This window comes from Marmota marmota, unplaced genomic scaffold, assembly GCF_001458135.2.
Source record: "Marmota marmota marmota unplaced genomic scaffold, marMar, whole genome shotgun sequence".
In the NCBI taxonomy this organism is placed as follows: domain Eukaryota; kingdom Metazoa; phylum Chordata; class Mammalia; order Rodentia; family Sciuridae; genus Marmota; species Marmota marmota.
The window spans coordinates 1,110,487-1,136,747 of record NW_025999891.1 but is presented as its reverse complement, the minus strand read 5'-3'; the positions used below and the strand labels follow the sequence as shown (position 1 = coordinate 1,136,747).

Sequence of the window (26,261 nt, the reverse complement as noted above, 5' to 3'; positions counted from 1 at the left end):
CAAGTTTAAAGCTAGCCTCAGCAAAAAACAAGGCAATTCATTGAGACCCTGTCTTTAAATAGGGATGTGGTTCAGTGGTTGAGTGCCCCTGAGCTCAATCCTCACTACCCACCACCCACCAAAAAGGGGGCTGAGAATGTAGCACAGTGGTACAGCGCTTGTCTGGCATGTGTGAGACCCTGAGTTCAATCCTCAACATTATCCCCCTGCACTATACCCCCTGAAAAAAAAAAACCCAGTCATTCCAGGGCTGAGGTTTTAGTTCAGTACTAGAGATGCTGCCTAGCATATGTGAAGTCCCTGGCACCATGAAAAAAATCTTTTTTTAGAAGATAGATAATCTACTCCTCTTTTTAAAGCATATTACACACATACAGAAGTAGAAGACTGGGCTGGGGATATGGCTCAGTAGAACAGTGCTTGCCTGACATGTGCAAGGCCCTGGGTTCAAACCCCAATACTGCTGAAGAAAAAATAAATAGAATACTGTTCTGGACTCAATATAGCCCTTATTCAGATTCAACAATGATCAATGTTTAGCTTATTACCCCCACATTTATAGGTCTATCTGCCCCACCCTGCCAAATTATTTTGAAGTAAATCCTAGATATCTAGTCATTTATTAGAACATGGTTTATTTACTTATTTTTATTAGTATTATTGTTGTTGTTGTTGTTGTTATTATTATTCTGGGAATTGAACCCAGGGGCGCTTATCCATACAGCCACACCCCCAACCCTTTTTATATTTTATTTAGAAACAGGGTCTCACTGTGTTGTTTAGGGCCGCCCTAAATTTCTGAGGTTGGCTTTGAACTTGTAATCTTCCTGCCTCCGCCTCCTGAAGCTGCTGGGTTACAAGCATGAGCCACCATACCCAGCAGAACATGGTTTATTTTCATTTTTGTGGTACTGGGGATTAAACCTAGGGATGCTCTATGACATAGCTACATCACCAGCTGTTAAATTTTTTTTTTTTTTTTTTTTTTACTTTGAGATGGGTTCTTGCTAAGTTGCCCATGCTGGCCTCAAACTTGTGCTCTCTTATGCTCAGACAGAACATGGGTTTTGAAGTTATACAAACAAGGGTTTTAATAAAATGAAGGTACTCAAACTTAGATGGCAGGTTTATTGAGAAGAAATATGGTATGCCATACTTAGCCCAGGGATTGACACATGATAGGTAGATGATTATTTTTCCTTGCCATGGAGAAAATTAAAGCAAAACAAAAAGAAAAGAAAGATGAGTTAACACCTTATATAGGAGTGAGAGAGTCATACAACAATCTAGGGACAGAGCACTCCAGGTTAAAAGAGGAGTAATTGCAAAGACCCTTAGGTATGAGCACTGGGTTTGCTTAAGATACAGCAAGGATGTCAATGTGACCAGAGTATATTTGGAACAAGAAGAGCAGTAGGAGCTGAAGACAGAGAAGGTGGTGAAGGTGCACTCAGATCACGGAGGACATCAAAGGCTATTGTTAAAACTTTGACTTTTCAAGAAAGAACAGCCACTGGAATCGGGTGGCTGAGGCAGGAGGATTGCAATTTTGAGGCCAGCCTCCATAACTTAGGGAAGCCCTAAGCAACTTAGCAAGATGCTATCTCAAAATTTTTAAAAAATAAAATAAAATAAAAAGGGCTGGGGATGTGACTCAGTGGTTAAGCACCCCTGGTTCAATCACCAGTGGAAAGAAGGAAAGAAGAAAGGAAGGAGGGATGAAAGACGAAAGAACAGCCATTGGAAAGTTCTGAAGAAAACCGCTATGATTTATTATGTGTGAAAAGATCATTCTAGTTGCTATGCTATAAACAGCCAAGAGTAGGAAGAGGGAGAACCACAGAAACCAGTTAGAAGGTATTTCTATGAATGGAACTAGGGTGTAGTGGTAAGAAAGAGTTGTATCTGCAGGTATAAGGTAAAGAAGACATGAGTTGCTGATGGATTAGATATAGAAGTGTGAGAAAAAGAAGAGCCAAGAATAACCCCAAGATTTTGACAGGAACAAGTCAATAATCAATGCCACCATTTACACAGGTGGGGAAGAATGAAGGAAAACCAGGTCTGTGGCTTAGAAAGTGAAGTGGAATGTGGAGATGTTACATTTGTTGTACTTGTTTCAGTTCCTGAAGTCTCAGTGATCTGCAACTGCCTCCTGGGCATTCTGGTCATCATTGCCACTGGCTGAGGGTGCACTGGGGTGTTGTGTTCTTTAGCCAGATCCTATGTTTGGTACCTAACACTATAGCTGGGACTGCTGATGGATGGGTGAAGATGGGGTATGGGAAGCCTGAAGCAGGTGAGGACTCTTCCCTTGTCCTACATTGAAAGACAGGTAACTCAACAGCCATCCTAAAATCACCCTGTGGAATCAAGACCATTTTGTGATCTCTCTCTCTCTCTCTCTCTCTCACACACACACACACACACACACACACACACACACACACACAAAAAGTACAAGGATGCTGTGTCCCAAGCCATGGTTATCCAGTTTCCCTTCTAACTTAGTATCTTCCAAAGAGTACAAACAACTTGTTAGCCATCCTCAGCCCCACATGCAACACATGCACATTATTATCCACTGAGACCAGAAGAACAGAGTTTCACTCTTAAGTTTTTGCTGAAAAGGCTTAAAATGAGTATTCCTCCAAAGAAAAAGATATTCCTCAAATCCATTAAACATTAATGTATCCAAAAAGTAGGATTTTTGACAGTACTAGGGATTGAACCAAGGGGCACTTTACTACTGAGCTACATCTCCAACCCTTTTTATTTTTTATTTTAAGATAGGGTCTCACTAAGTTGCCCAGGCTGGCCTCCAACTTCTGATCCTTCTGCCTCAGCCTCCTGAGTAGCTGGAATTACAGGTGTGTACTACTGAGCCCATTGAGTATGTTTTTTTCCTTTTCATTTTTTTTTTTATTGGTACACTACAGTTGTACATCATGGCAGGAGTCTTTATTACATATTTGTACATGCATAAAACTTAACAATATAATTTGGCCAATATCATTCCCCAGTATTTCTCCTTTTCCTTCCCCGCATCTCCTCTACTCTATTGATCTCCATTTGATTTTCATGACACCCCCCCCTTTTTTTCCTCTCTAGCTTCTACATGAGAAATAACATACAACTCCTAACTTCCTGAGTTAGGCTTTTTTTGCTTAACATAATATTCTAAAGTTCCATTCATTTCCCTGCAAATGACATAATTTTATTCTTCTTTATGGCTGAAATAAACTCCATTATGCATATATACCACGTTGTCCTTATCTATCCATTCACTATGACACCTGGACTGGTGCCGTAGTTTGACTATTGTAAATTCTGCTGCTATTAACATGGGTATGCATGTATTGCTATAGCCTGCTGACTTTAATTCTTCAGGATAAATACCAAGGAGTGGTATAGCTGAGTCATATGGTGGTCTTTAGAGAAACTGCCATACTGATTTCTATAGTGGTTGTACTAATTTACAGTCCCACCAACAATGTAAAAGTTTGTTTCTTTTTCTCCACATCTTCTCCAGCACTTATTGTTTATATTTAATACTTTTGTACCGTTTGCTATTCTAATTGGAGTAAGGTGAAAGCTTACCTTTGTCCCCTAATATACATTTTATCTAGGTCAAAAGACTTCCTCCTGAGAAGCGATTTGTGGTCTCCTCCCCAAAAGCATCTCTCCCAGCAAGATGTGGTGCTAAGAACTGTGCAAGAAGTCAGACACAGGGTGCTCCTGTCTTCAGCACAGGATACTACTCCCAAGTCTGTAGCTGCTACTTCCCCAGCGGAGTGAATGCTACATAGGAAAAGTAGAGTAGTCTGGACTGCCCTACTCTCTACCTGGCTGAAGACCCAACTGTTAAGCAGAGACTAGGAGCTCCACAGTCCCCACCAGTGCAACAGGGAATGGATTTTGTTTTCTATAAACAGACAAGAAAAAGTATTCAAGTTAAACACAGCCCTTAGAGAAAGGAATATAGAAACCAGGCGGCGGGGAATGCTTCATATTCCTAAAAGCTTTTTTTGTAAGTTAACACATGGTGTCTGCTTCTCTCTAGTCACCTATTTATCACTCTCCTCCTTAGAGAAGGGAAAAAGCTCTGGCTGTTTTCCTAGTGCAGAGTTTTGTGGCTGGGGGAAGAAGGAAGGGGGCGGGTAGGAAGGAGGGTGCTTTAAGCATGATGCAAACCATTTGGAGCTGAGTGAGAGCACTGCCAACACAAGCTGCACTATTTAAACAAGTGAGGAAATGATCGTATATACAACATGCCAGCAAGCGCGCGCGCGCACGCGCACACACACACACACACACACACACACACCCCAAAGGAAGTCGAAGGGGCTTTTTTTTTTTTTTTTTTTTCAAAATACAGAACTGGATGTCAGTGGCTAAAAGGTCGATATTTTCCCTTAACACCCTTCTCAGTGACTTAATCATGTTCCGTTTGCACAGAAAACTTCCCAAGAATAAAAAAAAGTCTGGAGAATTAAGAGGAGGGGTGAACAGGGAGGGAAGTTTGGCCTAGGGCTGACCTTATCCGAGGTTTTCTCCACGTAGCAGGGGTCCTGAGGGGCAGCCAGCAAGGGGACAAAGCCCGAGAGAAGTCGATCCTCTTCCAGGATAAGAAGGGTGAGGTCATCGTCCGGGTCCTTGTACAGTGGCACCTCAGACTGATTCACCGCAGTCAATATGTTACAGAAATCAGCCAGTGTTGACCACACATCCACAGCAACCCTGTGAGAAATAAGGTCAGAAAAGAAGAGCAGCTCTAAAGAGAGACCAATAAAAGTATTCTCAGCACTCATGAGCAGAAAGGTTCTTGCAGCAAAAGTTGTCCAGGCTGGCAGCTGCCAAGAAATCATACCAAGAATGCTAGGATATGAAATTGTGCCCATGGCAGTAATCTAGGGTGTGTGTATATCCCTCCATGCAAAGCTGAAACTGTTTAGGGGGAGTTTTTAATCCTAACCAGAGAGGAGAAAGACTTTGGAGGATCAGTTGCCTAATGCAGGTCCTGTCACCTTTCCAGACAGTGTGCTAAGACACTTACTCAAACACTCTAGACACCCAGTGCCTGAGGCAGCTCCCAGAATTCCCCCTCCCATGGAGCCAAGTATATGCCACACAGATAGCAACTGGGCACCATCCTCCCTCCACCCATAGCTACATGGGGTCCAGTCACTGAGGAAAGTCATGTGGGTGTTCCCCTTACGATGCTTTAGAAATTTTCTCCATAAGTGGGAAAACAAACACACATAGATCTAACAAACAAACAAACAACAAACAAAACAAAACAAACAAAAAAAAAAAAACCTCATTCCTGGCCTGCCAAGATCTGTCCAGGAAGATACAGCCTTTCATACATTTTAGCAGATGAACCACTATCAGTGCTGTCTTGACTATCCCACACCTTCTCCTTTCTCCTCTAGCTACATTCTGGGACTGTCCTGGTTTTAGCACTGGAAATATCACATCTCCCCAAATCCTCCAGTTCTGAGCAAACCAAAATGGTTGGTCATCCTCATTGCATATCACCAGGGCCTGGGTAAATGAGAAGAAACACTGAAAATACAAAATTTGGCTCTCCCCATTTGAAATTCCAAGTTAGAATTTTAAAAAGAGAAATTTGTTTCTATCCCACCATCACTTGTCAGTATGCGCAGTCATCTACTGTGGTTCAGATTCCTGCTTTGGTGGGTGTTAAGAATCCATTCAAGCTTTTTTAAAAAAAATATTGGACCGCCTAGGGATACCTCAAATTTAGTCAGATGAAGTGCCTGACAAATGTATAAGACTTGGGTTTCTCCTCCAGAAAAAAACTTTAAGCTGAGAATATGGAACAAGTAGTATCCTATGGATGCTTAATTTTATTCCTTTACATGCACGGGAGAATTATAAAAAAAAAAACTTCACAATTAGGTTCAAGAAGTGGAGTGGCAACACATAATAAGCAGGGGGAGGGAGGGGAGGGAGAGAGAGGAGGGGAGAGAGAGGAGAGAGAGAGAGCAAAAGTAAGAGTAAGAGANGAGAGAGAGGAGGAGAGAGTGTGAGTGAGTGTTGTGTGTTTGGAGAGAGAGGAGAGAGGGAGGGAGGGAGGGATCTTGCTAGTGCGTTATAAGCATCATCCTGGAATCTCCCCTGGGGAGTTACTGTGCATTATCCCTACCTGCCAGGGAGGGGACCTCAGACCCTTTAAGCAATTTGTTTCTCCTGAAGATTAGAAATCTTTGGAAAATGGCAGAAAAGAGGGGATTCAAAGGATATACCACTGAAGGTAACGTTAGGGGAGAACGTGGGGGAAAGGTACAGGAACTCCCTGACTGGCCCCAGGTGGAAGGAGGCTACACTGGTTTATTTACTGTAATCACTGCACTAGGAAAAGGCAATGAAATGAAACATCTTGTTTTCAAGAGTGTCCTGGGAACCAGGCGGAACACAGCCCCATTAATCACACAACGGCACATAATCAACACACGTGTACTGCAGAAGTAACTTGCTTCACAGGCTTTGCCCAGGAAAGAGAATATGTTTGGGAAGAATCATCAGTGGGATAAGAATCTTCTAAAGCTTCTCTCTCCACTGACACCGACAACCAGACTCATTCACAAAGCTCCATCTTTTGGCTCAGCTGGGTTTGGCTGTCAGAAATGTTTAAATATGGAAAAAAATAAACAGTTGCAACACGTTTCTGTGCAGAGATCTGCCTGAGCCCCTTTGTGATGTAATGGGAAACGCCACATTCAGGCTACCAGCTGTAGAATAAACAGAACTTTGAGGGTTAAAAGGAACTGAACTTTCCACGACCCCATCTGCAGAGAAGAAAATAATAAGAGGAATGATGCACTGCCCCACAGCTCTGATAGTTTATCCTCCGGTCCCGGCTGCAGAGACAAGCACCGGATGTGATAGGGCTGCTCAGGGCCGCCTCCGAGGTTAGCGCTGCCCATGGGAGACACACAGGGAGGCTCTTCCAGTTCCCCACTTCCTCCCCCAGTGCCCTGCTGGCCACTTGAGCCCATTGCCTGAGTTCAATCCCACAGTGCTGGTAAGCTTTGGCCAACAGACATTGCTCGGCTGCAGAGCAGCAATTTGGAAAATAAACAGGAAAGACGACAGTGAGAAGGAAGAAGGTGAAAAGTCTCCCAGCTGAATTCTTGGCTTGGGGACCCTGGCTGGTGCTGTGCAGGTCAAGGTTGTTGCAGGACATAGTTAGGGGGTGCGGTGTGAGTGCAGGCAGCAGGAGCCCCAGCCAGAGAGAGGCGGCAGAAAATCACCCACTGCTGCCACAGTGGGAGGCCCCACATCCCTCTCTCATCCTCCCACCCCTACCATCTTGGATCCAAGATGAAGAAATATGTGGTACCATGTGGTTCTCATTACCCTGCTCTCCTGTCCCCTAAGGCTCAGATAAACCAAAACTGACTCCTCCCAGAGATTGCTGGCCACCACTAGGGACCCCTGCCCACATCTGCCTTTTGCCCATTACCACCCACCTTGTGCCAAAACCTTAAGGCTCACTGCAAAATAAGGTGGATGAGAATTCCCACCCTAATGTTCTCTTTGTAAGACAGCAGCTGGTGCCAAAAGACATAGGAAGTGCCCTGAGTTCCCAACTCAGAAATACAAATAAAAGTGGACCAAGGGTCAAGTTAGACTGATCGGAATCAAGGGAATACACAAAATGCTTCAATGAAAGGTCACTTTTGCCCTGGTCAATGCAGCCTGATCTTGTATCTGAACTGAGTAGCTACTTTCTTCTGGTATCTCAACTCTTTGCAGAGGTACAGACACAGAGAGTGTCAGGAAACTAATATTAAAAGGGAGAGGTCCTCTGAAAATCTAGGTGAGATGCCTGAACTCATAAGGTAATTCCTGGAACTCTGGCAACGTCACCTCAGCTTACCCCAATCAGACCTCTGGGCGGGGAGGTCAGTTACATGGTTAGTTTCCTGTCTGAGTGGAAAGGGAAAAGCTTAGCTTTGTCCGGCTTTAGTTCCTTATTCCAACCAGAAACACCTTCTAACCTTCACCCCACAGCAGTCCTTGGACCCTCAAGATTCAAAGTTGGCTAAGTAACTCAAAATCAAATTCTTCTGGCTATGAAGGAGCTTTATACAGCTCCCAATCTTCTGGAAAGGCTTGGACAATGACTCCCCCCAAAATTCTTTCTGCTATTCTCAAGCCACCTTTGATTCTAAATGGATTCTCTAGAGTGCTACAGTCTGTTAAGTTCTTCTTGCTCATTCTGGTTCAACTTTTATTTTGGGGAAGCTCCCAGAGTCCACAAAATTCCACAAAAATTAGGGTGCACTCTTCACCAAGCAGACACAAAGCAGCCAGAGAAAATGAAACTACTCAATAAACCAATTTATGGCTCCCAGAACTGTGGCAAGGGAGTCTCTCAGCAGCTGGGATGTGATTAGTGCACAAGGATCAGCAGTTGCAGGGTGACCCACTGGCCCAACCCCACAGAACACACCACACACAAGGAAAGCAGACCCCTGGCTGGAGTCTGAACACCAGATTCTAGCTTGGGACAGACCAGCACTGACTAGTTAGAGGTATGTGCTCAGAACCAAGGCCCACTCACTTCCCTACAGACATGCATTCACTTACTCCACCAGGAAAGGAAAAAAATAAGAGTTAATTTACTTTTTATTGCCTCAGAATTCCAAGGTTTAATGTAGCTGTCAGTTTGAGTGCAGTGCAGCTGCTGGCCGATACAATGCAGCCCAGGCCAGCCCAGGTGACTGGGGAAACACATTTCACAGAAATGAACCAACACACACTCTTGGCTGGCTGGCTGGTTGGGGGATATTGACTTGGGGAATCAGATTAACCCTTCAGGCTGGGGTTAGTTCTGCAAATAGCATTAGAAAAGTGGCTTCAGTCCAGAGAATCAAGAAGCCCTGCTCTCAGGTGGGCCAGTGGGTTTCTGTGTTTCTGAAATTTTAGAGTTCTCTCATAGGAGATATTACCCAAATACACATGCCCTGAAAGATTAAGGTGTGAGATATGTGAGGCAAGTTATACCACAATAATCTATCTCCTTGCCTGAAACTCAGGAAGAAAGGCACATCTACCAGCATTATAGAAAACAGAGATGATCTGTTCTGAAAGCTCCAACTGGGGTGGGGCTGAGGAAGATGACAATTTGGAAGGGTCCATCCAGGACTCAGTCTCTTTCTGGAGAGACTAAGAAAGGACTAAGTACTCACACACTAAGGGAACAGGCTGACTGGTGATTAATATCAAGTACAATGACCCCATGTTACAAGCCTGCAGGGGCCTGTGGAGGTGGCCATTTCCTGTGTAATACCAGCTTGTTTAAACACTAACATTCAAACTCCACAGCTGCAGAACAAACCCGGAAAGAGTTGAGTGAGAAGAAGCCCTGCATTGTGTTTCAGAGCTATAGAAGATCAAGCAATAGTACAGATGGGAAAAGAGTTGGGTCTTTTGGTTCCTGGGGTGAAGAGATTTCGAAAAATAGCCAACATGGCACAGAAACTAGGCATAAAGAAGCTGAAAAAGAAAAAATCCACAGACTACAGACTCACAGGGGAAAGACAAAAGACAATAACAACAGAAGTGCTCTTAAGATATTTAACATCTACTTTTAAAAACTTATTTCCCCATGGGAGCTCACAACTCCACTCCTGGTTCCAGCGGCTAACATAAGCACACTGTTGCCCTGGAGGACTTGTCATCTAACTGGAGACAATGGCAGGACGTGAGCAGCTAATAGCAGAAATGGACCCAACCAAATAGTCTGGCAGAGTTAAAAGAATAATGCTTAAAATGGTTTAGCAAGCCAAGATGTTATGCCAACCCTATTTGTAGTAGGATGAGGATCTAGAGATTGGAAGAAATCCATGCAGCTCTCTGAGATTTAAGTATTACCAACAGTGTGCCTTCTAGGTGCCCCCATGATACCAAGAAATCAGAGATCACCATTCTAGGAGTCCTCCAAGAGATGTTTACTGGGTAACCATTACAGAATATAAAATCCAGTTGAAGATGAGTCCTTTTATAGTCCTAGTTAATACAAACAAATCAACTAGGGCCTTTGGTAAAGTATCCAATCCTAAATCAATTCTGCCTAATAGGGCAAATCAAATTCTGAAGCTCAGTCCTCCTTTACTATTGCACGGACAAAAGCTTCCCCAAGTTCTAAGCAACACAATTAGAGTTCTATGGCCACAACAGGTCATAGTAACCTCATTCCAGGATTTCTCAAGTACACAGTACCTTTACTATGTCCCCTCCCCAACCTCTATCTAGCTCAGAGCCTTATTTAATTTCAGTTCTCCCAAGTCACACTCAAAAGTATAGCCTCTGTCACATCACTATGGTGTGTTAAACCCATCAACACTGTGTTTTGGGAAAGAGCAGCCCCTAGGGGATCTTGACATCTCCACGGCATGAGTGGAGCCCTCGACGGCCTCCCTGGTGTGTATTCTCACGGTTCCTGCCTCTCCAAATTTTTAGCTGTAACCAGTCCAACACGTCCTCTCAGTTTAGGACACACTGGACCCAAATAACCTCAGCCCAGGGCTGGAAAATACTCTCCCTGGGGTCAGCTGCTGTACCCTGTTGGGGTCAGACTGGAGCCTTAGGCCAACACCCCTTCCTCACAAGGAGTCCTGTGGGAGGAACGGGGAGGGGAGAGAGGCTCCTGCCGTGGGAGAGATCACGTGTGCCCCACACTTAGCACTTGGGAGGAAGAGGAACCCCTTGGTGCCAGTCTATAGTGCTGACGGCCCCAACCAGGAGCCAGGGAGACTGGGTGGTGAGCCAGGGTAGCAAAGGGGCTTCCCACAGTCACCACTACTTCCTTCAGGGAAGTGCTGATGGACTATTACTTGGTGACCTTCTAAAATGCCCTTTGGGGAAGACATTAAGCATCTTTGAAGGGGGTGCAGATTAGCCTTAGGATCAGTTCTTATTTCAGAGCTTCCCTGTGAGAACTAGGGTTTCTAGCTGGTTCTTAACTCAAGAATTTCTGTCTCATATATAGGGTAGACAAATGTAGGCTCCCTGTGGAAATTAGCTTACTGCTTACTACCTATACATCCTATCTCTCCCTATGTGACAATACCTTAGAGGGCTCCCTAAAACTCTTTTCCAGCATGCTCTGCAGACTATATAGGATGAGCCATGGAAAAGCAGCAAGCCTAGGAATTTCTAGAGTATTTTTTTTTAACAGTACTCCAATCCAACAGTGTGATAAATGCATCCGAGCTACAATTAGGAAGATGTATAGCATCAGAATGCGAAGGTCTGGGCAGCCTGGTGAAACGCGGGCTCTCCAGAGCCCCAGCTATGTTTCCCATTATGTAACCCTGGTCATGGGCAGACAGCCAGACTCCAAATGAAAAAGAGACTCTGGCTTGGCACTGGTTCTATTTTCCTATCCTCATTCGGGGTCAGCGCAGTGTCATACAGCTGCAGAGAAAGCTCTGGGGATTAAACCTGGGAAAGCCTCCAAGACCAGGACCTGGGTTCAAGTACCAGCTGAAAGCAATAAACCAACTGCCACAGCTGGGCTAGGTTTGGATGTTCTCAAAGTCCCCTGACTCTTTCACTTACTGAGAACTAGAGATCAAGACAAGAGAAGATTTGGCTCTAGCAGAGACTGTGAAAGGTTGTCCCACTGCCCTCCCCTACCCAAGGTCCTGGAGTGCAAAGGATCCCTATGCTTAGGCGCAGAGAAGTCTGCTGCTCTGCTCCTCTCCATCAGCTGTCATCCACACCTTTCTTCATGCTCACTTGGTGAGGTGAGGAGGAACTGCCTCTCTCTTATCTGAGGCCTAGCATAGAGGATCACAGAAACAGTATTAGCAGATGGGTCAAGTAGAGGGCTCCTTCGTGCAATGCAGTCTGTTCTGAAAAGACAGATGCAGTCTCCACTGTCTTTTGCAGTGGATAAGGTCACTTTCCACATCCTGCTATACTGCCCTATACCAGAAAGCTTCTGAAATATGAAGCCAAACAATTACAACTCTTAAAAGACACAAAGGTGAAGTCAATTTACTTACATGCTAACTCTAGCACAAAGACTTATTTAGTGCCACTGTGAGGAAAGAAACAAGTGGTCCTGAAATCCTTGCACCTTGTAGTGCCAATGATGTTCTGTCATCATTATCCTAAGTATTCCATGCTTCTTCCTGAGAAAAGTAAATTTGACTAGAAAGAAGAGGAATATGGGAAAAGAGGAGAGAACCAATGAGACTAATAATGGAACTTTGGAATTCCCCTTGGGCAGTGGAGGATGCGTTGTGATGGTCCTCTAACTATCCATGGAAAGAAAGTAAAAAATGAAAAATAGGGCAAGAATGTCGGGAATGAGAAGAAGTAAGGGTCCAATATTTTAGAGGAACCATTTGTGAGTGGGGTTCCTGGAGGAAAAGTGAGGGAAACCATAGATTATAGTCACCTCACCAGGATCAGAGAAATTTACATGTCTTTACAGAGAACAAATGATGCAGGCAAGGACCAATGAAAGCATGCAAAGGAGAATTGTTAAGTGAAAGCTATTTCCTTCCTCCTCCTTTGAGAGCATTCATAAACTTTTCAAAATAAAGATCTGAAAAGACCCAAAGAGTGTCGATTCTGACATCTACAGAACCATGGGGTATGTCATTCTCTAAGACCTTAAAGTAGAAAAGGTTCCACTGTATGGAAGATCAGTGGGTATAAGATGCAAGCTTAAAATTCATAGAACTATCATACTTTGCCAATCTCTTATCCATGGTATTTATAGAAAGCTAGCTATAAGAGAAATTAGAAAGGAGGAAGATAAATTTCTAATGGCACTTTTCCAGCCCTTGGATCTGAAGGCTATGAATGGGACTATCAGTGCTAGTAAGAACAGGTTTGCTCTGCTAAACAGTGGCAATATACCTTAAACAATGATGCTTTGGGGTCCAGTCCAAAGAAGAGCAAATCTCCTCCTTTATACTTAAACTTGCATTCAAGAGCAGCCAACTGCTGGTCTGGTTACAGAAATAAGACTGTGAAGAAGGGACCTAATTCTCAATTACAGTGATTTCTCGTGCCCAAACTAGATTCAAAGAGAATTAGTGATGTCTGCAACCATAGAAACTTACCTACAGGATGATTAAATTCAATACATTATTGGGTCGGATTTGCTTTCCCTGTGAAGAAAAGTCTGAAAAGATAAAGCAAATAGAATTCAAGTGTCTCAACCCCCTCTAGCCCAGCTGGGGATAACTGTAGCTTGAACCACGTGCCCAGCTGCAGATTGAGACCTTGCCCAAAGATGGGCAGCAGCTCACAGAGCCGGCAACGGGCCATTTGCTACAGCATCCAAAGGGAAAACAGACTGAGCACCTCAAGCAAATGAGGCCCAGCACTTCCTGTGTGAGCTTTTCATTTCCTCAGCCAGACAAAAGCCAGAAAGAGTGAGAGAGGAAGCAGGGATAAAGGGAGAAGTGCTACAGAAGAGTTAACAGACCTGATGGTGTAGGATATGGGTGGCTTATATCTAAGGGATCTGTGATTGTGAGGTGAGGTGACCCAGGAAGGCTCAACCTCCAGGGACAGGTGGTCTGCCTTCCTACCTCTGAGAGGAAGAAGGGACTACTCAGTGGCCCCTGCACATATTCAGAAGCAGTGGCTTTGATACTTGGAGAGCTGAGCCTTTCCTGGCATTTTCTTTCCAAATTGCTGCATTACAGATTAACAGCCTTGAGCTGCACATATAAACTCTTTGGGGATTACTGCTGAGAAACAGCTGCCCCTCAGCCAGCGGGTCTGTCAGTTCTTTGTGTGGCTCCAGCTGCCCAACTCAAGGGCTCAACCCTGGCTCATGGGTCCTCAACCTGGAGTGCATTTTGGAAACCCAGGAGGGCTCAAAAGGAAGAACATAAACTGTCTGAAGTATCCCCAGTTACAATAGGGATTGGGGAGAGTGGGATTAACAGTCCAGGGGTGCCTCTTGGGGTGAAGAATAAGAAAAAACTTTGGAAGAAAAGTGGGGGAAGAATCAGACTACATAACCTATACAGAAAGACCAATAACTGCTGACCAGAAATTTCTGCTGTATCTTTCCCTCTGTGGGTCACCCATGAATACAGGAGAAATGGCTGGCCACCAACCCAGAGAAACTCCCCTCCCCACTCCCTAGTAGCAGCCAAGGTCTCCATTCTCTACTCTCCCAGAGAAGAGCCGTGGAGATCAACAGGGAGGTGTTAGCTATGGACACTTGTTCTGAAACACACACAACATAGCTCTAAGGTTGTCTCAGTGCACACACTTGTCAGGGCCACAATGCAGGAAATGGAAATGGGGGAGAGAGAGGAGAAAAGCAGAGAAAGGAGAAGACAGTCACAGGATAGAGGGGAAGGCAGTGACACTGAGAGAGAGGGGCAGAGATGGGAGGGGTAAACAAGCAGGAGAGAGAGAGAGAAGGTCAATGAGGAGAGCTAACAGAGATAAGGCTTACATGCACATACATGCAGACCCAACTGTGGAAACATGAACACAGAGAGAAGAATGGGACGTACAGATCAGGAATCAGCAAGCTTTTTCTGAAACGGGTTGGGTAGTCAGTATTTTAGGGTTTGTGGGCCATATGGTCTCTGTGGCAACTACTCAACTCTGCTGTTGTAGTGTGAAAGCAGCCACAGATCAAGTATAAACAAACAAGCATGGCTAAGTTCCCAGACAACCTTATGGACACTGAAGTCTGATTTTCACATAATTTTCATGAGTCATAAAATAGTAGTCTTTTGATTTTTTCCAACTTTTTTTTTGAAGGAGGGGGTACCAGTGATTGAAACCAGGGGTGCTTAACAACTGAGCCACATCTCCAACCCTTTTTTCATATTTTATTTAGAGACAGGGTCTTGTTTAGTTGCTTAGTGCTTTGCTAAGATGCTGAGGCTGGCTTTGAACCCATAATCCTCCTGCCTCAGCCTCCTGGGCCGCTGGGATTACAGGCGTGCACCAGTACACCTGGCTGATTTTTTTTCAACTATTTAAAAATGTACACCATCCTTAGCTTGCCGACCCGATTCAGACATATACACACCCAGCAGAGACCAATAACAAAGGCAGGTAGAGACAGGCAGGCACTCACAATGCAGATCCACATACATAGAATCTCTCTCCAATAGAGAGATCCAGATTGGCATTCAGTGATAATCAAACTGACACATTACAGATCTGGTTAAGGACAAACATGGACATCAACAGAGACATTCAGAGACATACAAACACACACATTCTCATAGGAAACAGTCACACAGGCAAACACAGAAGGACCAAAGTAGACTTAAACTGACATAGACTCAGACACTGAAACAGACACCTATGGAGATACATGAACCCTGAACATAAAAACAGACCCAAGAATATACAGACATAGATGCAAACAGATATAGATCCAGGTACGTATGTAACACATGAACACATATGGATACAACATATGTGGCCACATGTGGCCAAGGCCACATGGATACATGTATACAGGCAGCCATGGAGAGGCACACTGGAAGACCCGTAGAGAGAATTCCACAGAAGCAGAAACACACAGACCTTCACACTTGGCACAGATAGACTTTAAGACACACAAACTCACATAGACAAATGGAACCAGGCAGGCAGAATCAGACACAACCAAAATACAGTACAGAGACAGCCATAACAGCTTGTATAATAATGTGAATGTAATTTATGCCAATGAATTGTTAAAATATAAAAATGATTAAGATGGCAATTTTGTTGTATATTTTATCACCATTTTTAAAAAGAAAGAAAAAAACCCATAGGAAAACATATCTACACAGAACAATCAGGGGGACATAACATACACCCAGACATAACATCTCACCTCTGTCAGATACCACACTGACACAGAGAGATGGGACAGGGGTGAGGGCAATGTGAGGAGAAAGGAAATGAGTGAATGAAGAAATAATGAAGAGAGATGTACACACTCACCCTCTTTACAAACCAAATGCCATGAGAGGAGGCAAGGAGACTGAGTGCAGAATATAGCATAAGCAGCAGTGAGATCCTTGAAAGATACAGAGAAAAACTTAAAGGAAGAGAAAGAGACAAAATTTCTTACACTTACCAACATACACTCAGATCCCATAGGCAGCTAAGGAGATGGTAAGCAAGACACAACAATATCAAGCCTAACAAGTGAGTAAGAACAATGACAAAGAACAAAAGAGACAGCAAGGTACACAGTAAGAGAAAGCACAGGAGGAGGAAGAACAGGCCTGGAAAACAGGCCCCCGTAACCTAAAACATCAGAGGACAAGGAAAGTGTTTGAGGAAGGGAGAAACCAAAGTTCAAGTGAGGAGGAACAGGGAAACACGTGGGCTGCGGGTGGGGGAAACAAGAACAGGACAAGGAAGGGAGCTGTAGGAACACAGGTGGGCTAAGGCCGGCATCGCGGAAGGAACAGGCAGGCTGACTCACTGTGAGGGCAGATCCAGGGATGTGGGTGGAGGATTCCAGGTGTCTGGGTAGCCGAGCATCCAGTCAGACCACACTTTCACACTAGGAAGCAGTTCCTTCAGGTCCGGGACAAAGGAAGACACCTTGATGTCATCTTCATCATCCTGGTCCTCAGGAGAGGACAGCTGAGCTGCAGAGGCAAAGGGTGAGAACTGGGCCTATGTCTGCTGTGGCCCTGGAGTGAGGCCTGGGGCGCTGGGACGGCAGCAAGCTCTTAGGGAAGGGAGACCAGTCCACAGGAAAGCTGGGCTCAGAAGCGAGGACAAGTGCCAGCACCTAAGAGGATTCTGAAAAGTAGGACAAAGAGAGAACCAGTGCACTGGGTTTGCCCCTGGAGACAGCTATTTTTGCTTCACCTGTGGCCCAGCTGAAGTCTCTACTCTGGCTACCAGCCCACCCTTTAGCTTTCCTTCAGCCACGAACAGCACCACAGTTCTTGTCCAAACTGCACAACCTGAATTTAATCATGAAGAAACCCAAATTGTTGGGCATTCTACAAAATAAATGGCTTATACTCTTCAAAAATGTCAAAGTCATGAAGGACACGGAAAAACTGAGAAGTCATTTCAGATTAAAGGAGACTAAAGAGATAAGGCATCTAAATGCAATGTGTGATCCTGGATTATAAAAAACAACACTACAACACATTTTCTTTTTTTTTTCCCCTTTAGGTTTGTTGCTATTGTTTGTGGTACTGGGGACTGACCCCAGGGCCTCAAGCATGCTAGACAAACACTTTATCACTGAGCTATATCCCCAACCTTTTTTATTTTTTATGGAGACAGGGTCTGACTAAGTTGCTAAGGTTGGCTTTGAACTTGTGATCCTCCTGCCTCAGCATCCTGAGGTGCTGGGATTACAGGTGTGCACCACTGCATCTGGCTTTTTCTTCTTTACAAAAAACATTACTAGGACAATTGGTAAAGACCGAATACAGCCTACAGATTCAAAAATTGTTGATTTTTCTGATTTTGATAATTGTTAGGAAACTGTCCTTGTTGTTAGGAAACAGAATCAAGTATTTAGGGGTAAAGGGCTCCCATGTCTGCAACATAAAATCCAATGATTCGGGACAACAATAAGCTTAAGCTTGTGTATGTTGTGTGTAAACAGAAGACTTAAAGCCATACGATATCAGGGAGTCTGGATGAGCAGTATAAAAAAGTTCTTTGCACTATTCTTCCAACTGTTCTGTAAATATTAAATTGTTTCAAAAAGTGGCTCCCCCGAAAAGAAAAAGCAGCCCTAAAGGCTAGAGGCATTCACAAAGTTAGCTTGGCAGGGGGCGACAGAGGGACCTTGCTACTTTTATCAACTTTGATGCAGAGTGGACAGGAAAGAGTGACCTTCAGCTCTACCTTACTGGGCTACAGCAATCAGGATACCTTAAAGGATATGGCATAATACCTCAATGCAAGGGCTAAAAAGAGTCTTTGCTCTGATCCCGTGAGCCTGCTAAGATGGTCTATAGTAGTTATAGCACCCACCAGGTACTGAAGAGGGACACAGGACACAGAGATAAAGAGATAAAAACAGCATCGATTAAGAACAAAAAGGGAAACTTGTCCAATCCCCAGCACCACAAATCTTCTTTTTTAAGATGTAGAAACATGCAGCAGTTCATGTACAGTGAAAATCTTAACTACTAAAGGAACAAAGAGGGAGGCAATAGGCCCACAAGGAGAAAAGTGGGTCTGAAAGGTCATCAGACTAATGACAGAGATGGGATTAGTTAAGGAGGCAAAAGGAAGAAGGGAATGTTGGGAAGAGGAAGGCTGGAGGGTAGAGGGAGAAGACACTGAGAAGGCAGCCTGATATTCTGAGGTTCTTCTGGACACAGCTGGTCAGCTGGGAAGCCCATAGGTCAAGGGCCATTCCTGCTTACCTTTGGCAGATTCCTTAAGTAAGCAGGTGCAGCGGCGCACCAGTAGAGAAAACATGGCCAGGCCCAAGGCTGCTGCTTGCTCCTGAATCACAGAGCGACACTCCTCTGAGAAGCAGTCTGAGGAGAGGCAAAGAAAACCATCACTACTCCCCTATTTTATGAAGGGTGCCCCCTTGGCCATGTTTCAGAGATTCCTTGTTCTCATTGAAGACTACGGATAATAGTATTCCCTCTAAGGGAGGGTTACAAGGCTATGTAAGATAATGTATGTCAAGTACTTCCCTGCATGTCCAGCCTGTATGAATAAGCGCTCAATAACACTATAAGGATCACATGTTTAAGTTCTGCATGACATCACTTTCCCAGGACCTAGTATCTGAAAGTGGGCAGTATGACTAGAGCTGCGGGGTTTTTGCTTTCTGCTGGCTGCTGATAATGTAAAGCTACGATAACAAGAACTTATTAGCTCACTCTAATGTATAACTAGCAGAAACACAATCAACAGATTTAGAAATTACCTTCTTCAATCACCAGCCTTTGGGTCCAAGCCTACCTCTATGAACCTCCTCCTAAGGCAACACACATGACACAATCAACCTATTTTTTTTTAACTGAATAATGTTACACAGAACAGTGCATGAAACATACTATGCACTTAATCAGTGTTACCTTTTATTTTTATTTCTCCCTAGGGCTAGTTCCCATACCAGCATCCTCTTACCTTCAGTTTTTTAGCCTGGCTAATGACCTTTTGGCTGCAGGTCACTGAAAGAAGCCACTTTGCCAGTGAGCAGTCAGTCTTTGGTGGGAGCTTATGATACTCTCCCACATCCCTGTTGGCACCTACTGGTTGTCAGTGGCCTCCCCAGTAGCCATTTCATCCTGGCTTGAGAGGAACTGGTGACAAACAGAAGTCCAACCTGCAGCCTCAAGGGAGGAGACACCCAACACCCATAGGATATGGACACAAGGGCCAAGCTCACTGGCTCTGGCTGCAACTCATCTGTTAATTCCTTCTGTAATGCAGGAGAACTCAATCTCCTAAGTGTGAAAAGGATAATTAGCCACACGTTTGATCTTGGTCCCTGCCTGCATTTTAACTTCTGTCAGCTCACTAGTCTTATCAATGGGCCTGACTGAAGTTGTTACTCCAGGAGATGCTACACAACCACAGCTATTCCCAATAGTCTTCACCACAGGAGTTAACTATGACTGGAGCACACAAAGCCCGCCCCAAACCACTTTCTTTCTTTCTTTTTAAAATTTATTTATTTTTTTTTAGTTGTAGATGGACACAATACCTTTATTTAATTTGTTTTTTATGTAGTGCTGAGGTTTGAACCTAGTGCCTCACACGTGCTAGGCAAGAACTCTACCACCAAGCTACAGCCCCAGCCCCTGCCCCAAACCACATTCAAAGTCCTAGAAATATGGAGCAGGCTATTGCTCAGAAGGGTCCAAACATGAGACTAGCATCAGAGGAGAAATTCTTCTATTGTGGCTTTCCCACTGTCCTTCCACATGCCTACTGGTCCCACATGTCACCCTCTAACTTTCCAACTCAACTGTAGCAGACAGTAAGGAAGTGGTAACAATCTATGGGATGAGAATAGATCATTACTCTGTCTTCTGGACCTCTTAAAGAGACCAAGCAAGTATCCAAGCATCCAGAGGAGGGAGGACGTAAGCAGGGAAGTGGAAGACATGTATGCTATCCCTAGAAAAAAGCTGCCAACTCCCCGCCCCCCCAATAAGCAGCAACACTGTCAGTTCCACCCAGCTTGGACCAGGCCCCTGCCAAGCATTACCAGCAGCCTGTCTCTAATTAGCAATAAATTTAAGAATAAAGGAATAAATCCAGGACAAAGTAAGATAGGATAGAATAGAGGCCACATCCTGATCGTTGACACACTGAATAAACACTAGTGTCCCCACACTGTCTTGGCATCTGAGGCAGAAATGACCTGTACCCAGAAGGCTAGAAGGGATGGAGTCTCCTCCTTCCAAGAGACTGGCTACAGTAAGACATTCAAAAGCCTGGATAAGAATAAAATGGGACCAGAGGGAGATTATTCTCACTAAACCCATTTCTTTTTTTTTTTTCTTTTCGTTTTGGGGATTGAATTTGGAGATGCTTAACCACCTAGCCTGAGCCCCAGCCCTCAACTCTTGCCTTTTTAAGGATTTTTTTAAACTTAGAGACAGGGTCTTGCTAAATTGAGGAGGCTGGCCTCGAACTTGTGATCCTCCTAACTCAGCCTCCTGAGTTGCTGGGATTATAGGTGTGTGCCACCATCCTAGCAGCCCATTTCACTTTTATAACAAATGGCAATCACAGACTAGATCTCAGAGTTCAAGGGATCAAGAGGAAGAATTAATTTTTTTTTCAGTTTTCAGTGGACACAACAACTTTATTTTATTTTTATGTGGTTTGAGGATCGAACCCAGCGCCCTGCGCATGCCAGGAGAGTGCATTACCGCTTGAGCCACATCCCTAGCCCAAGGAAGAATGAACTTTTTAAAAGTAACAGTATCTGTAACCTCTGGGGAGTCGAGATTGGCTCCTGTAATAAGGTGTAGAACCAGGTAGGATAGCAAAACAGAAAATTTTTTTGGCTCAACTACCTCTAAGAGCAGCAGCAAGAAGGCAGCTTCCTGACTGCTCTGCATGTTTACGTGTCTTCAACCTCTCCACCCTCACACCTTCTCAGGGAAAGGCCTGAGAATACTGCTTATGTGTCTGGTCCAACTGGTGGGGAGGCACAAACCAGAAAGCTGCTCTGCTCTGATAAAGCAGGTGGATACATTATGAACTATCCATAATGTCTGGATCTTGCTCAGCCCTACAATGACCATGCTAAAAAACTGGAGCAATTTCTACAAGGCTTATTATTCTCCATGGCTCCCTGATATACCACAGACACATAATGAGCATCTATAATGTGCTAGGTACTGTGGAGAACAAAGCTACAAATGAATGATTGTCTCTGCAACAGGAAGACTTTTCAGTAGACTGATGAAAATCATTATTTATCCAAGTAACTATGGCAACTTGGATCCAGTGCCTCAAGTAAAAAAATGTACTAACTGCATAGTACCTCCAGAGAATGCTCTTGGCCTCAAGTAGACTTCTGTGGGCTAGAAGCCATAGATATTACTCCTTCGGCATACTCACCCTTACATAGCTGAGTGGGAAAACTGCATCTAGACTCCCAGAGCCCACCCACTTTGGGGTTAGACTTAAGAAACTGGCCCTAATATGATGAATGTCCATATATATCCCTGGAGTTGGGCTGGGCCAGGCCAACGAGTTATGTGGGGTGGGGAGGAAAAGGCATTGTTTGCCTTGGTATTTGCCTGGGTTCCTCTGGCTTTGTGTCAGGTAGCAGGATCCTGACATGAGCTGAGGAACTCATTAACATTGTGAAATAGCCTTTCCCCTTCTTTCCAAAAGAAGGCTTGCTCAAGGGTTTAGGGGAATGGTTTTGGCTAAGGAAGTCAGACGGAAATCTTTCTTACCAAAAAAGTCACCTGAGGTCTGAACTTAGGTTTTGTCCCTTCCCACATGTGGGCAAGTGACCAAAGCTCCCAGTATTCCTGGGCCGGATACCTGCGCAGGCAGAAATATTCTTCTTGCTTCTATGTAACAGGGAGACTTTCTCATTTTTCTGAGAACATATTCATGGAAAACATAAACCAACTGTCGTCAAAGCTGTATGAAATCAGGAAATGGAGCGGCCGGGAGAAGGCTGCCATGTGGCCGGATGTTATGTATTTCTAATTAGTGCTATACATCTTTCAACAGCAAGTGTCCTTCTGCTGGGAAACACAACACACTACCCTTGTTATTGTAACTGTCAGAGAAGTGCTTAAACAGATAATCTCCAGGAAAAGTGATAAACACGTCCCCTCTCCCACCAGTGTGTGTGCAATGGTGCTGCCAAAGGAAAGCTGTGCCTGACGGCTCCAGGATGGCAAAGCATCCTCCTGCAGGAAATGGGAGTGAGGCAGGAGGGGTGGAGAGGGAAAAGGGGAGGGGAGGCAAGGCAGACCCACCTGCCTGGACCTCTAAGCCCAGCCAAGGGACAATGAATCAGAACCACTGCTTCTGATCAATTCTTAGGACAGGGTACCAAGTTTTTGTGAGGGAGAAAACCCATTATCAGTGGGATGGGGTTTGGCTAGCCTCAGAAAAATCTGGCAGCAATGGAACTAGCAGAGTTCCCTTGATGCAAACAGCCAACTTCCTGGCAAGAGAATGAGAGGATAATGAAGGGAAGACACAGGATAGATGACACATAAGTCTGCTACCCTAACAGCAGCAGGAGGGATTCAGAAGGCACCAGGCTCCACTGGCCACTCTAGCATGGAAAACTATCTGCTGGGCTCCTTCACAAATACCTGGAGAAAAACACAAGTAGGACTATTTACTGATTCTCTCCCCACCATCTCCTTTCAAAGAAAGGAAATGAATGGTCAGTCACCTCCAAATTAACATCACCTGAGGTGATTTGTTGGCTCTTTTCTTTCAGACATAAGGCTACTTTTCTAATGAGTCAGTCCCCAGTCAGATGCAGGGCTGGCACAGTTCCTCAGCAGCCCACCCAAATCTCCTTGTCTACAGGAAGTGGGCAGTGAGAGCATCTTTCGGCTGCTGCTGCTTGACCCACAGAGTTCCCCATGAGCTGCTGGCTGAAGAGGAAGTGGGTGGAGGCAGTCACTATGTAGAAACCAGACAAGAATAAAATCTCACAGCAAAAGCAGAGATGTCTCATGCCCTCAGGGTATCATTTTATTTCCTGAGCACCAGAATGAATGAATTGGAAGAATCAAGCACCAATGTACCCAAACAAAGTGTTCACGCAGAACACTTGGGCTGACTGGGTATAAGGCATGATATATCCCTGAACAGAGTTCAACCAAGACAAGACAAAGGTATATGGAAAGTAATGTTTCCTCCTCAAGAGCCCTCACTATTATGTCTACTACTCCCTTTGGATCTTCCAGGATTATAAAACTTTGGCTTCTTCTAGATCTCTTCTCAAAGTGGGGAGATATGAGGCAAAGAAAATTCCAAAATCTTTTTTTTTTGAGACAGGGTCTCACTAAGTTGCTTAGAGCATTACTAAGTTGGCTGAGGCTGGCCTCCTAACAAAGTGGGCACTCCCATTAACTCCAAAAATGCTGAATTTGGGAAGATAGAAAAGAAAATACAATCCTGTCATAAGATGATAATCCAGTGAAGAAAACAGGAAGAATACCAGTAATTATAATTCAAGACAATACATTTCACTCCATGAGGAAGATGGGAGCAAGATGCTTTCTGTTCTCAGAAGGAAAGGAAATTATTTCAACTAGGGTCTATTAGAGAAGTTTTCATGGAAGAGATCTTTTCTGAGTTGGACTACAAGAGATGAACAATGACAGAATTGGTGAGTGCAGGAGGGACTGCATGCACCAATATGGGGCATGCAGGCAGGAATGCACAAAGCACTGAACTCTGCCAGTCTTGTGACAGGGACCACAAAGTACAAGGCCTGCAATGATGAACAGGGAACAAAGACTTGACTCAACCAACAGTGAGGGGACACTTCCTCAAAGTTTCTGAATGAAGCAATGGTGATTATTTTGTGAAAATTAATTTAGTTTAAATATTTAGAATAAATTAGGATAGCTGGAAATAGGTAAGAGGGATGGAAACCAGTTAGAAAGCTAAAAGGACATGAATCTCAGTTTGAATTAAGATAAATAATTAGAGCACTTCATAAACTTCATAATGTCAAATAAATACAACCCCCCCTCTGTTTCTGGGGATTGAACCCAGGGATGATTACCCATTGAGCCACATCCCCAGCTCTTTTTATTTTTTTATTTTGAGACAGAGTCTCACTGAGTTGTTTAGGGCATCACTAAGTTGCTGAAGCTGGCTTTGAATTTGCACTTGTGTTCCTCCTGCCTCCGCCTCCCAAACTGCTGGGATTACAGGATGCACCACAGTGTCTGGCTTATTTTTTTCATTTTGAGACAGCATTTCTTTAAGTTGCTCAAGGCCTTGCTAAGGTGCTGAGGCTGGCCTCAAACTTGTGATCTTCCTGCCTCTGCATCCTGAGTCACTGGAATTATAGGCATGCACCACTATACCAGCTATAACATCTTTCTTATAAGAGTGGTGAAAGAGGGAATGGAAAGAAGTCCAGAGATATGAAAAATGCCTCATTCTCTAATGAAGAGAAGGTGGAGACAATGTTGGTAGAGGAAGCAAGAAAGGGATGACCACTGGAATAGTCAAGGATTCCAGAGGATCCAGAGAGGTAATACCCACCAAAGGAGATATAGCAAAAACACAGGCTTGCAGAACACTTGGAGAAGAGGTGTGTGTGTGGGGGGTATGCATCAAGGAATCCCCAGGTTTCCACCCACTTAGCTCTGGGCCAAGTCTCCTCTTTCCAGAACAAAGACACTTCAGGGGGTCAGAAATACTTGAGGAAGACCTTGCAAGAGGTGGCCTGGGAAGTCTGAACTGGCTCTCCCTGTGGAAGCCATTAGATATTCAGCACTTCATTTGTTTCCAATTCTTATATGAGTACAGCTCCAGGCTGTGGGGTGAGAGGCTCCTCTCTGACGTAATCAGGAAGCAGCTGCAAAATTAAGGAATCCCTCATGACATCATAAAAAGGGTCCATGGTTTACTGGGGAAAATATAAAAATTAATTACATATTCCCACATGACTCCCTTCCCCTAAACCTGTACACATCCCCTTCCACCCTGAAACATTCTCTCATCAACAACATCCAGAAGCCATCTAGATGAACAGGGTACAGAAGGGCAAACAAAGTCCAGGAAGAAAAAGTTAACTGATTATCTGCCCCATTTATTTGGAACTGAACAAGCAATACTTCGTCCTGGAAAATACACACACACACACACGGATATTTTCCCTCCTTACAAAATTATAAGCCCCATAAGGGCAAGAGCTATATTAAGACTTTTTACATCCTTGAAAAGCCTCATGAAGAGGTTACTATGCACATATGACTCCACTGTGAACAAAAGTAATAACTAAGATACAATGAGATTTGTTAGGCACAAAACATTTACCTATGTCATCTCAAAGCTTTGTATAAATTTGTACAGGAGGTGTTATTCTCCCTTTTAGACACCTGAGGAAACAACCTTAGAGAGGATAAATGGCTTGTATAAAGACACAAGCCTAGGATCTGAATCCAACTATGTCTGCTCTTGTGTCCACATTGTTGCTAAACCTGGTTGCCAAAGGCCTGCAACTCAAGCTTCAGCTGCCCCACTCTCCTTTACTATGAACACAAAAACTACAGACCATACCAACCACAGTTCTACATAAAAACCTCTAAGATAACAATGACTATGTGGAAACCAAAATTAAAAACACATTACCATTTATAATAAAAGACAATAAAATATGTAAATAAAAGTCTAATAAAACACATATAGGATCTTTATGCTGAAAATTACAAAATGCTGATGAAAGTAATCAGAGATGTTAATAACTGGAGATATACCATATTCACAGAGTATGGTCAATATTGTAGAGATGCCTATTCTTCCCAAATAGTTCTGTAGGTTTAACACAACTGCTATCAAATCTCAGAAAAGGTTTTTGTAGATAAAGATAAGCATATTCTAAAATTTATATTAGAAGGCAAAGGATCTAAAATGAAAAAAAGAAACAGAGTAGCCAGGCGCAGTGGAACACGCCTATGATCCCAGCAACTCGTGAGGCTGAGGCAAGAGGATCATGAGTTCAAACCCAGCCTCAGCAACTTAAGAAGGCCCTAAGCAACTCAACGAGACCCTGTCTCTAACAAAACATAAAAAAGGGCTGGGGATGTGAT

The 26,261-nt window shown here is 44.1% G+C and overlaps 1 protein-coding gene across 5 annotated transcripts in view; it reads right to left on the bottom strand.

The window, feature by feature from the left end:
• The window catches only part of Smg6 (SMG6 nonsense mediated mRNA decay factor), a 226,473-nt gene that overhangs the window by 101,728 nt on the left and 98,484 nt on the right, over positions 1-26,261 (bottom strand). For all 5 annotated transcript variants that reach the window (XM_015500986.2, XM_048792891.1, XM_048792899.1 and 2 more), the window contains 3 exons: positions 18,390-18,506; positions 16,466-16,634; positions 4,539-4,740 (listed from right to left, as the gene is read on the bottom strand). In XM_015500986.2, the coding sequence (XP_015356472.1) occupies positions 4,539-4,740; positions 16,466-16,634; positions 18,390-18,506 (488 nt within the window). The remainder of the gene's footprint in view (positions 1-4,538; positions 4,741-16,465; positions 16,635-18,389; positions 18,507-26,261) is intronic.